At 38.4% G+C, this 13,235-nt stretch overlaps 1 protein-coding gene across 13 annotated transcripts in view; it reads left to right on the forward strand.

Annotated features, from left to right (window-relative positions):
- Nucleotides 1-13,235, forward strand: part of chd9 (chromodomain helicase DNA binding protein 9) — an 85,210-nt gene that overhangs the window by 24,369 nt on the left and 47,606 nt on the right. For 12 of the 13 annotated variants that reach the window (XM_077228916.1, XM_077228913.1, XM_077228919.1 and 9 more), the window contains one exon: nt 9,258-9,658. In XM_077228916.1, coding sequence (XP_077085031.1) covers nt 9,258-9,658 — 401 coding nt within the window. Of the gene's footprint in view, nt 1-4,257; nt 5,175-9,257; nt 9,659-13,235 lie in introns of those variants that run through there. The other variant, XM_077228925.1, reaches the window with a different exon arrangement.

Consider the following 13,235-nt stretch of genomic DNA (forward strand, 5'->3'; position numbering starts at 1 on the left):
GACACTGAAGACTGGAGAAATTATGCTGAAAATTCAGCTTTGTCATCAAAGAAATAAATACATTTAGAAATCTATTACAATAGAAAATAGATTTTAGATTTTTTTTATATTTCTGTAATGGATGGCTGTAGATATATTAGGTTATATAAAGCGGATCTATAATCAGGGGTGCACATAACTTTTTTTGTTCTGTTTCTCAAGGGAGCACCTGGAGATGCTGTTTGATACTCATACTTTACGCGGCCTACAAGTTGTCGTCTTCACTTTCCTCCTGACTGCTCTCCTCACTATAACAGTATTTGTTCACTGTAGAAATTTAATATAGGTTCAAGCTGTATTTTTTATTTTTACATTAATGACACAGACAACAGCAGGAATATTAGGCTGCTGTCATTTTAAGCCCGGAGTGCACGGACCGAATATACTTACATACATCCGGTTTCTTTCTCAACTATTCACATATGACATAACCAAGAGAATACTTGCTTAGACAGGTATTTTAACATAATTTTATGTGTATGTGTCCGTTCAAGCGCAAGTAAATGTGAAAGAGGAATCAATTCGGTGTTCGAGTGCTGTGTGAAACTCTGCTCTTTCTCTCTCTTTGCGTGCCACCGTGTGCACAGATAACAGCGCACCAGTCCCTTTTTTTCTTTTTTTTGCGTTTAAAATCGTATGAATGGGTACATTTGCAAGGCAAAATGATAAACTTTCACTCTATGACTCAAAATTTTTTTTTTTTAACCATCAGTTATTTGGTAGTTTAAAACTGTTTTTTTTTTTTAAGAATGTTGGAATGAATTTAGCTGACAGCTAATATAACCACATTTTTATTGGTATCTAAGATATATTTGAATTATACATCGTTTAATAAACACACATGAAAGGCAGCCTTCTACATGCATTGATTCCATGTAGGCCTGCCTTATAAGAGTATGAAATGACTTTGATATCTGTGGCCATATGTATAAAACTTCAAAATGCTCTTAAAGGGACATTGTGTAGGAATTTCTCCCATCTAGCGGTGAAATTGTATTTTACATTCAAGCGAACTGTGCTCTCCAGCGCCTCGCTTTTTCAAATGTGTGTTGCATCTACGGTAGCTGTTATGTACCAAAAAGCTATGACAGCATGTCTTCTAATAGCACTTCGTCCAGTTTTCCTTCGGTTGAACAGGTTTGTTATTTCAAACAAACTACAACTTGACACAACGAACAAATGAATGTTACAGTATGAATTACTGACTGTGCAATGCAGCCTTTTAAAGTTGCCGGGGCAGAAACAAGCGCCTCTCACTGCTCTGCTCCTCCGTTTCTGCTGCTTTCAGTTAACTTGTGTGACGCTGGCTCTGAACGAAAATGCGTTGTGGGAACGCGTTGGCCTAGTACTTTTTGACCCTCTCTGCTATTATAGTTTTTCAAGATGGCGGAACGACATGGAAGCCTCCGTGGACCTACCCGTCACATGTATATAAAGATAATAAATTCTTTGTTTACGAGGATAAGTCATATAATTGGCAGAGGTATTTGTACACCATTGAGGACATATGAATAAAATGAATAAAAATTATGAATAAAAATATTGATTTTAGATAATAAAATACATAAAAAACTACACATAGTCCCTTTAAGAAAAAGCTTAAGTTTTGACTTAAATGTCAACATTCTTAATAAAAAGTAGGACTTATTTAAGAGTAGGAGCTATTTATAAAGAAGCTAAGTTACTTTCAGCAAAGTCTAAGACGGACTCTTAGGTGCTAACTGAGGTGGCACTTAAAGCTCAAAATATACTTTGGCCGTCCTCATTCCGCGTACTGTCCGTGTGTCATCATCGCATGTGCGACTCGAGTGACTTGAGCGCTTGAAAAGTGCCAGATAAGGTCCACTAGATAGTGCGCACGCACTGAACACGTCTTTCCGCTCTCACGGCCAAAAGAGTATAATTTGAAAGGTTTGTGCGCTCAAACCTTTCAAATTATATTATAGGTTTGTGCATGAGATGGAGGGGAATGGGGAAATTGAACTATACCCAGTCCTTAAGTGTTGCGAACTAAGCACTACAATGATGTAAACCCCAAAATGGCCAATAGTGAGCCTGGAAGGGTAGTCATGGCAGCATGACTATTAATAACTAAAATTAAAAACATAAATATTAATATCTGATTATGTTGTAGTCAGTGTATGCTTTTTTTCTTCTTCTTTTTTTCTTTTTTTTTTGCAAAATAAAACAAAAACAGTAGCTGTAGTTTGTCTTATTGGACAAATAATTTTGTCAGATTAATATCTTCTTCCCTCCTATCTAACATATTTTAAAAAATATATAAAAACAATCCTCATATTTTGATGGTTTAGTCAAACTTGTAGGGTCATTAAAAACAAATTTCCCCTCCAGACATCACTTTTGGCCACTACTGTATGTTTGGTGTGGTCAGTACCACAATAGTGCTTATGCAGACACTGCTTACTGTGGGCTTATGGGTCCAAGTCATCACTGGTGCACTGCTGCAGTTTTCCAGGTTTCAAAAAATGTCATTATTACTTGTATTACTGCAGTTAGACCATTGATTTGTAGAGTGGGAGAAGTTAGCCTACATTTTTTACTAGGTCAGTTACAAAAAGAATACCTTGACAATCAAGCTTGTATTCTTTCATTAACTCGGTTATTATGTAACTCTTTCTCTCTCCCTCTCTTTCTTTCTCTGTGGAGCTGAACTCCTCCCAATATCTTGGTGATGCTATTTCATCTTATTTACATATTAACCATTTGGTTGCCATAGTGTAGAGGTGGTTTGTGCCATGTGACCTTCAGAACATGTGCATATCTCTCTTTTTCCTCCCTACAGTACATACAAGCACACTCTTTTCTTTTTTTTCATCATCTTCTAAGTTATTCTTTCTTGGCTGCCTGTACAAATACAGGTTGCACATAAAATTAAGTACCAAACACATCCTATACATCTTTTAGAAATGTATAAATAGCATTTTCACATTACCACATCCTCTTCACAAATTGCAGGCATATTTAATTATATGATTTATTTTATTATTATTTCTATTTATTAATTTCATTTTATTTTTTAAATGCAAGTAGATGATCCCATGAACTGTGTTCGTTTGAATTGTTTCCATGAGTCCAAACTTCAAGGCCTTGTTATCTCTCTCTCTCTCAGTTTTGTTATCTCGCTCTGTCACACAAAGCCTGTTACAGAACATTGTATTTTACGGAGCCCTTGGTGGTAGACATGGTGGTAGAAGAAAAATATGAGTGAAGGAAAAAAGTATGAGATGGAAGAAATAATTTGTCAATGCTTTTGCGTCTCTTGTTAAAATTTTCAGTTTTTCACAAAAATGTTTGCGTTCGAATTCGAAATTCGAAAACATTTTGTTCAAACAGTTATTCGGGGTAACGCAAAACATTTGTAATAGAATGCAAAAGCATTGACTTTTTCCTCCCATCTCATATTTTTTTCCACCACCATGTTCCTTTAGGGCTCCATAGTATTGTAGCTGGTATACTGCCAGAGGAGAAATCTGCAAATGCCGCAGCTACATAATGTGCCACCTAGTGAGAAGGAGTGTTTTTAAATGACTTTCAGGTCTCTTCTATTGCGTTTACTTAATTTAACCTTGTAAAAGTTGATCCCAAGGCTAGGCCTAGCCACAACTAATCTCTCTGCTACTCTGTAAGATTCTTATGCTAAACTGACCCACTTTTGTGTGTGATTTCAGATTGGGGTGGGGTGGGGGGGCATAAGCACTCATTTTCCTCCTCTATTTTTTCATAGTGCAAACACTTGCTTTCATTTTTGCTGTGTATGTATGTGTGGGCACAAGTGTTTTTTTTGCAGTGCACGTGCACAGTTGCACATGGCCAATCTATCACACTTTGGGAAAGTGAGGACACGACCTCATTTCCCTTTGAGTATCTGTTGTCACTTCCTGTTAGTCGATCCAGCATCACATGAACTCATTCCACCTGCCTGTGTGTGTAAATCTGATGATTGTAGTACTGACATGATTATGATGCATTTGAAATTATAATTGTGACTTATTTTACTTGTTTGGATCAAAACAAAGCTGTTTTGACACACATTATCTGTTGAATGTATGTGTAATTGTATTCATTTTCTTGAACAGTTGCTGTTGTTCATTTTTTATGCCTGGTTGGATTCAGTAAGTAAAGAAATTCAGTATTTTTAGGGTTAAGTTGTGAAAGTTAATGTAATAACAGCTAGCACCCTCTGCTGGACCTCCTGTTTCACAATGAGCTAAAGAGAGAGAGAGAGAGAGAGAGAGAGAGTGAGCGAGCAAGGGAGAGAGAGAAAAACGAGTCCGGATTTTAACGACATCTCTAATATTCATGCTGATGCGTTTTGCTGCTTTGTGCTTTCATTTCTCGCCGCTGCGTCTGCGTCTCCTGCTCGCCGCACACACCCCAGCCTGAGAGAGGGGAGGGGAACACGGGAAAAGGAAGGAAAGAAAACAAGTGGAAATAAGGAAAACAAGCTACGGAGTGTCCAACTGAGCCAGTACAAAAAAACCTTTTGTGTTAGCAATCCTACCTTCGTCTGGTATGTGAAAGGAGAAAGAGGAACGAGAAGTCGGTCTATGCGTGTGTGTGAACGCAAGAGAGTGGACGAGAAAACGACGGCCGGGAGAGATCGAGTGCAGTTGTTCTCGGACGGACAGTTGGAGGGAATCGATGAGAAAGAGAGAGCAAGAGAGGGAGGGAAAAGAATAGACAGAGCCCAGCTGAGCACAGCAGAATGAGAGAATCCCGGACCAGCGTGGCTGCTTCATCAGTCTCTTCCTCATTCCCTCGTTTTCCGTGAAGCGCGACTCCATGCAGCCCAGCCAGGGGAGGAGGAGGAGGTGAACAGGGCTTTTTCAGCCACGGACCTGCCGGGGGAGGAAGGGAGAGAGAGAAAGTGAGCGAGAGAGAGAGAAGGGAGGAGGGAGCGTGCAAAAGAGAGAGAGAGAGAGAGAGAGAGAGAGAGAGAGAGGCAGAAATAGAGAGAGAGAGAGAGAGAGAGAGAGAGAGAGAGAGAGAGAGAGAGAGAGAGAGAGAGAGAAACGGTGAAAGGGCAAGGCTTTTGTTGGCGGTTGGAGAGAGGGAAGAGGGGGGAAAGAAGAAAAGAAAAAAACATGTCTACGGTGAAGAGACCGCGCGGACGGGTGAGTGAGTGAGTGAGAGAGCGAGCATGTGTTTGTGTATGGGGTGGGGGAGGGTGGAGGAGGAGGAGGAGGGGAAGCGAAGGGTGAGGTGGGGGAGGGGGCCAGCAGGAACTGAACAGCTACAGGCTCATGCGGCAGGCTACACAATCGCCGCCATCTTGTGCTAACTGCTTCTCTCCATTTCTTATTTCTAGCTTGCATGCTAACAGGGAATGCATTTGGTGCCTTGTCTGCTCTTCTTCCTGTTTCATTTTCGGTGCCGTGGGATGTGCCACATGTGCGCATCAGGCTTTGTGTGGCAGAGCCGTATGCACGTTTCTGTTTCAATATAGTTTCATTATAAGCGGAGACATTGATGACCTGAGCGAGGAGATAGATTGAAATTGCTGCAGCGCTGGCAGCCTGTAATTTCAGTTATTTATAGATGTGTAAAATAGCTGCAGTGCTCACGGCTTGCTGCATTTCCCCCTCGCTTGCTCTCTCTCTCTCTTGCTCGCTCAAGTCATATTCTCTCTATTACTCATTTTCTCACATACACCCTCCCGCCTTTCCCCTATAGCTTTTCTCCTTGTCTCCATTCCTGTTGATTTACCCCTTCATGCCTTGAATGGATTAGTGTGAATATTTCAGTAGAGCTCAGTCTCTCTCACTCTGCTCTCCAGCTCATGTTTAGCCACCGAATGAGTTAGTGTTTATAACCCTCCCCCACTCTTTTGTTTTGTTTCACTCTTTCCAGATAATTCCCTTTTATTTAGCCATCAGGAAAGCGCAGGCCGGGTGATCCGATTTTATGTACGGTCTCTTTTTTTGAGAGTCAACAAAGCTTTATTGGCATGGCTGGAACATTGCTTTGTTTGGATGTGTGTCATGTTATAAAGAGCAAGTGTGCAAAATAAAACCTAATAAAGTAAAAGATAAGATCTCGTTCTCCTTCTTTATGGGGTTCAAACTCACTTTAGCTGCTTTCCTGGTAAGAAAAAGTGTGAGAATTTAAGGAATTAGAGAGTCAGCGAAATGGGCATGAATAATAAAAGTTGGCATGTCTCGGCCTGTTATATGATCGTGCTGTGAATTATACATGTTTGTCTTTTTATTTCATGGGGTGAGGGTGGATAATGTGAATAAACTGGCTCTCAGGTTGACGATTTCAATTCTTGACCTTTGATCAGTGGGTGATGCTGTTTGACTTAACACCTCTATTCCATATGTTTACAAATAATATCTATCATGTTTAAAAGCTTAAACTGGTGATAAAGTTATAAATACGTGCATGAGTGTGCAACCTCCGTGGTGTTCTTCGTTTGCCTGTGAAGTTGTCCAAATCTTTCCTTATCTTCCTCTATAGCTGGTTGGCCACGTGATTGGAGAACAGTGAATATTATGAAACCCAGGCTTTAGGAACATTGATGATGCAGCAGTTCAAAGATGGAGGATTTCCCATGTTGTCATCCAGTATGTGTGGGTGGACTTAGGCTTACCATGCTGCACTGCTTCAGCTACAATCAGATTGAGAAAGGAACTCCAAGGATTTTTATCTTGGACTTCCTCTTATGTTTAGTCTGCTGGCGAGGTCATGAAATACCTAGTGTGCTTATTAAATTCTCAACCTATATTGAGCTGGGTAAAGAAAGATCCCAAACTCTTGAACGGTATTTGGTCTGTAAGCACATAAAGTGTCTCTACTACCTGACAGGCCTCACTGTAAGAGGTGTCGTGAGAAATCACACCTGTCTCAGTAACAGCCCTAGACACTGTAACTGCAAAAATAGAATCAGGGGAGCGAGACATGTTTTAGCCCCACAGTAAACTACCCAATCAGAAATGTTATTTACCTGTCAACAAGGTATGAAATTAAATGTTTTGCCCTCCAGGCACAAAGGTTGTTGAAGTTCCCAGTTCAAAATATATTATATATATATATATATATATATATATATATATATATATATATATATATATATTGGCCTATATAAAATGTGCAAAAAACACTTTTTTTCCTTTGTTTTTTGGACTAACACAGTCTTTTAATTTATTTAAAATCAGCATGAAATGGAAATTCACACTGTTTTCCAAATTCATGATATTATTAGGGCTGTAGCTATACACTAATCTCACGATACGATACACGATATTCAGCTCACGATACGATATATATCACGATATTCAGCCAACGATACGATTCGATATAATTCGATACACTTGCATCATTTTCTGAAAGATTTAAAGGGGACAGAGTGATTTTGGTGACATCTTGTTCCATTTACTTGGATTGAATTAATTGAACTGAAAACTAAAAACTTGCACAATATATGTCTCTGACTGGACAAGTTTACGTTATTCATTCAAGAGCTGTGAGTGCCTTTTGTTGTTTGATTCACATTAATGGCTCAATCGTCAGCAGGTTTATTAGACGCTGTCCCTTTAAGACCGAGTGCAGATCTAATAGGTGACTGATGCACCATCATTTTCTCCTAACTATTTAAGTCCATTTAAGACATAAACTGTTTAAGTGAATAAACTGTGTTTCAGTGAATCTCAGAGCTGGTCATTTTTATATTATTATGTATATTTGATAGTTTAGATGCGCACATGAAGCCCAAAGTTTAGATGCGCACATGAAGCCCAAAGTTAAGTAGCCTATACTTTTCTTGTCTTGTTGCAGTCCATTTCAGAGTGCGCGTCGCCTTGTGAACAGCGTCTCTTGCGCAGATGTTTGTGCTTTTAATAGCTCTTTTAATGATTAAACGCGTCCGCAATTTAGCAACAGTAGAGACTGCATTTTACAACAATCACCGATCGTGCTGATTCTGACAGTACGTTTGGGTTTTAGGAAGAAATGACAGCGCATCGCTGTGAAGGGAAGGAATTTGCTCTAGACATAATGCAATTAGTTTGGTTTCATCTCAAATATCTTCTTTTTATAATCTCTGAAAGCCGAAATCTAAAATAAAATTAGAATATGATCCCAGATCTAAAGTGTAACCACGTTTGAAAGTTTAGTTCTGTCCTCATTGTCACTCATTAAGCAGGGCTGTCGTGTTGTGCGCGCTGTGGCTCCGCGTGAGAGATCTCTCTCTCTCTCTTCTGGACTGCGAATAGCAAAATTGCATCACAGACAAATGGTTTAATATTATTATATATAGAACTGGCTGGCGAGATAAACATGTTCAAGATTACGTCTTTATATCAATAATAAATAGTAGCCTACGTGTATTTTCTATTTTCTCCAGTACCGACAGCAGAACCGAAAACGTCAGAACTTTAAAGCGAATGGGGGTAAACACGGGGGATTTGAATGGGACTTATGTATCGATACTCGCGGCTTAAAAATCGATACTTTCTTGGGAAAAAAATATCGATTTATATCGCAGAATCGATAAAATTGCTCAGCCTTAGTTATTATTCTTTCTTTGAACGTAATGCATACATTTTTATTGTTTTCCTTTTTTTTTTGGCCCATAATTTTTAATCAAAACATTACTGGATCTTCCAGTGAAACTAGACGTCTATCTTGTGACGTATGCTGGACTTCTCCAATCATTTAGCATGCTTAAACCCCAGCCCTTTCTTACAGTCGACTGCAAGCTGGCATTCAGATCTGCCTCTATTCAATCAACAACTGATGAATAGAATCAAGTCCCTGTCCAACAATTTTTTTTTTGATCTCTTACAGAACCTTTAATCTTACGTGCAGAGTAGCTGTTTCACTGTACTGACTTTGTCCCCCTTAAGAAACCTATTAAAGTATTTACATCCGCTCAAATCCAAGTTTTCTAGGTCATGACTAGAGGAGTAATGTTATGGCTGTTCATGGAACTCAGCTCATCGTCCTGTTTCATGTTGAATAGCGCTCTCAAATTGACCGGCAGACTAGTGTACATGGCGTCATGGTATCTTAAATAGTGTATTGTTCATCATAGGTTTAGCATATGGAATTACTGAATCCTGAAATAGAAACTTATCTATTGGTTTCCTGTACAATCCTGCGTACACAACAATTCTAGACGAAGCTAGTCTTATGGAGAACATTAATATCATGGTTGGATGGTAACATCTTTTTTTTTTCTCTCTCTTTTCTCACAGCCTCCTAAGAACACTAATGGTCCCAGCAGCCAGCCACGGGTACTCAGCCCTCCAGTGAAAAACAGCTCCTCTTCTTCCTCTTCGTCATCCTCGTACGTATCCGTGTCTGAGAAGAGGGTGCTGAAGCGACATCAGCAACAGCAGCAGCAGCAGATGGAGTCATCTCTTTCGGACGATAAACAACAGAAGGCCAATCGAATAATCTCGGAGGCCATCGCAAAAGCACGAGAAAGGGGAGAGAAAAATATTCCACGCGTCATGAGTCCCGAATGCTTTCCGTCTTCGTCGTCGCAGCACCGCAGTCACAGGGCGGGTTCCTCCAAGTCCAGAGGCAAGAATAAGAGTTCCAAGAAGGCCCGGATTGTGGCGTCATCCAAGCCCAAGCAAAAGGCTAAAATTGGGTAAGACCATTGTGACATTCTCCCCAATCTGAAGAGTTTCATTAATTTGTTTGTTTTTTTTGTCTGGGAGCGGGAGGGGAAATGTCATACAGATGTGTCCGTCATGATTTGTGATGACTTCAATTCATCCAAGAACATCTCTGGAAGGGAGTGTTGTGGCACAGTGATTAACTTGGAAACTTAAAAATGGCACTTCATGACAAAAAGGTTTGCCGAACCTTGCAAGCCATGAGAGTCTGTACAATATTGTGAATAGGTATTCGTTGGGACATTTTTCCTGCCGGTGCGACTACAGCTTTGTTAGCACAACATTCCCCAACATCAACTGGCAAACGTAATGAAAGCGGAACAAAACTGCGCTACTTATTTTTGCTTCACGGACTGTTTATGAGTTTGGACCAATGTCAGTGCAGCGCAAGCCGATCTTGATCAAGCAACACTGCTACCACACAGTGCTAAGAAATCCAGTTAAGGCGAGACACTACAGGTGAATAGGGTAATTTTTTTAACTAGCAGATATCACCATGAAACTTTGCCAGTTGATTACCTACATTAAGATGAGGAAAAAATGTATTACAAGTTTTCTGTAATTTAATGTTTAAATATGCAAATGAGACATTATCTAATTATATTTGCGCTAATTTGCATATATTTAAAAAAAACGAAATCTGAGTATTGGATAAAGTCAGGTTCAAAATTATTTTTTCATTGTGTTCACATATTAGATGGGAAAAAAATTACAGAGGGATTTATGGATATCTACTTTTGTTATCCTGTAAATCAGAATATACTGCCAATAGCCTTAAAAAATTATTTTCGACATGTTTTTTGGATTAAAATGTTATATAAATCAGGCTAGGAATAATATATTTACAAATCCATCTGTAAATGTCTTCAAAATATAACTAGGTACAAGACTGGAATGTTTGGTGTATATAGGTGCTACTGAAGTGGAGATTTCGGACTTGGAGTATGAGAGAACAGTCATTTTGAGAAAATGGGCTTTAAAGATTTAGCATTAGCAAATGAGATTGCGCATTTAGAGTAAAATCCCCCCTTTTACTTTCGCGATTGGTTGCTGATAAAAAGGAAATGACCAAATTTGAATCCGGCAGTATTGTACAGGAGAGAGAGAGCTTTCTAACGGTATGTGTGATGACAGGGTGGAGATCGCGATCGCGGAGCAGAGGGATGATTTATAACGGCAACTTTTGATGAATTTATGAAAAATCTACAGACGCAAACAGACAAAGTGTAGTAAAATAAAGACCTAAATGTGTGTTTCGGACTTTTTTTCACCACAAGTCTGAAAGAAGACATGTTATTGAAGACAAATATCCCAAAATCTCAAAATTGACCTGTGAAAAAAAAATTATGTTTTTGCCTGCCGTGTCTCGCCTTAAGAAAGCATTTGAATTCGCCGCTGAACTAATAACATCGCTGCAAGATCTAGTGAGAAGCATTTAAATGTCTCCGCTATTAACCGTAGATCTCTATTAGATCAAACGCCAACATCACCCCAGTGTGTCAATAACTGGAATTAGACGAAAACAAGGAGAAACACACACATGCTTCAAACCATCCCCACAGCATTTAGTGGATACTCATCTTTATGATGTAAAAAACTTAAAAATTTAGTTAAAACACACTGAGTTCCATATAAAAACAAAATTTTTATTTTTTTTGTATTTGTTTATAACTACTAATATATTGCATACATTTTTCTTATAAGGTGTGAAAGCTGTGTTTGTTTTATATGCTGCTAATACGACACCCCAGAAGATGGGTAATAGCTCCATCATTGTTCAAAGTAAAAATAAATCATACTTTATGATGTAAGTTTTAATAAAAAAAAAAAATTAAATCAAAGAAATTTCTCTGGCATTTCTTTCTTTTTGCTGTATCGAAAACGTACTGAACCGTGACACCGCTGTGTCGTATCGAACCGAACCGTGAATTTTGTGAACCCCTAATTGTGAATATAGTTAAGAGTAAAGGGCATTGATGTCTCTCAGTTTTAAGAGCATTTGTTAACATTCGACTAAATCAGAGACGCCTGAATGTTTTACAATGAAGGGCCAAAAAGCAAATATTTAATTCTATCCAACAATATTCAAATAAAAAAGTAAATAAATCTAATTTACTTATGTATTTCAATGAAAAAATAAAACAATTTTTTTAAACAAAAAGGAAATTAAGATTATGCTTCAATGATATAGCGGGCCAACTCAAAGGTGATTAGGGGCCAACTGAGAAATGTTGATAATTTGACTATTAAAGACTAAAATAGGGGCCATTTTTAAATAATATTTTAAGACTATAGTATTTTAAGACTTTTTTTTACTAGTATGAAAAAACTGAGATCAGTAGGGATGGATTCTTATCCAGAACCAGTTGCTATTAGATCAGTAATCTGAGGCAGGAATTTTTAAATTGTTAATTCCAAAGACTCCCAATATGATGCAAAGAACCCCCTTTATAAAATATAAAGGAGTCCATATATTTCAAAACTTATTCATACTGTCTGCAAAAAATAATGTTATGTTATTATTATTTTTTTTTAAGTAAATAATTGCCATTCATGTTGTAATTGTACCAAAGCCTCAATAAATGGTTGTATTTCTATCTGAAAAATATTAATTCAAAATAATTATGAATTATTTTCACAATGAAAAGTGGTCACATATTTTTTTTTGTCTTAAAAAAAAATTCAAACCCCCTTTTACCCCTTTGATGCTAAGGGGGTCCCCGGGCCCCAGTTTGAAAAGCTCTAATTTGAGGGTTGCATGAAAAATGTGCCACTTATTTTGTAACCCAAAAACATGGCAAAGGACATTTGCTAAACATACAGTCCCATTTTTGTTGTGGTTAATGATTCCTTTACAAAATGTACCTCACAACTAACAGCAGTGCTCACACAGACAGCCTCTTCTGGAGAGTATGAGTAGATCATAAGTCTGAACCAAATACGCAGAGCTTTATGACATCATGATGTCATCTGATATGCATTAATGGAGGAATGAATGGAAAAACGTGACATGAGATTTCTAGGTCATGTGCATTATGTGAAGGCCTCTGCAAACTATGTTCCACCATATTGTTTGGCTTTTCCAGCTCTAAGGTTCAGTCTAGATGCTGCTTTGTTCTTAGGAAGGCCACATGCTCTATTATGGTCCATTGCTGAGATTACAAAGCTAGCGTGAAAATGTTTAACATTCCTGCTGTGCTTGTAAAAGTGGTATGTTGAATTTCTTCTATGACTTGTTCATTGTGCTTAATGGATTAGCAGTCTGACTGACCCAAATACTTCAGCAGTAAAGGCAAGACAAACCGGACAGTTTCTCGTCTCAGTCACCTCTGTTGTACAGATTACATTATTCACCACACCTGACAGAGGGAAGCAGATGTTTATGACCGGTTTGCAGATACTCTAAAATGAGAGGGGCAGTTTTACATATTGAACTGCTAATAGACTAAGTTTTCGTCTTCTACCTGTTAATTGACCTGTACTCAGTTACATGTCTGGTTTGAAAAAAGCTTTTATTACGCTTGGTTTGCAGTGCAAGTGTGAACGGGA

Source organism: Siphateles boraxobius, unplaced genomic scaffold, assembly GCF_051911475.1.
Source record: "Siphateles boraxobius isolate OS27281-9 unplaced genomic scaffold, OSU_SipBor_1 130, whole genome shotgun sequence".
In the NCBI taxonomy this organism is placed as follows: domain Eukaryota; kingdom Metazoa; phylum Chordata; class Actinopteri; order Cypriniformes; family Leuciscidae; genus Siphateles; species Siphateles boraxobius.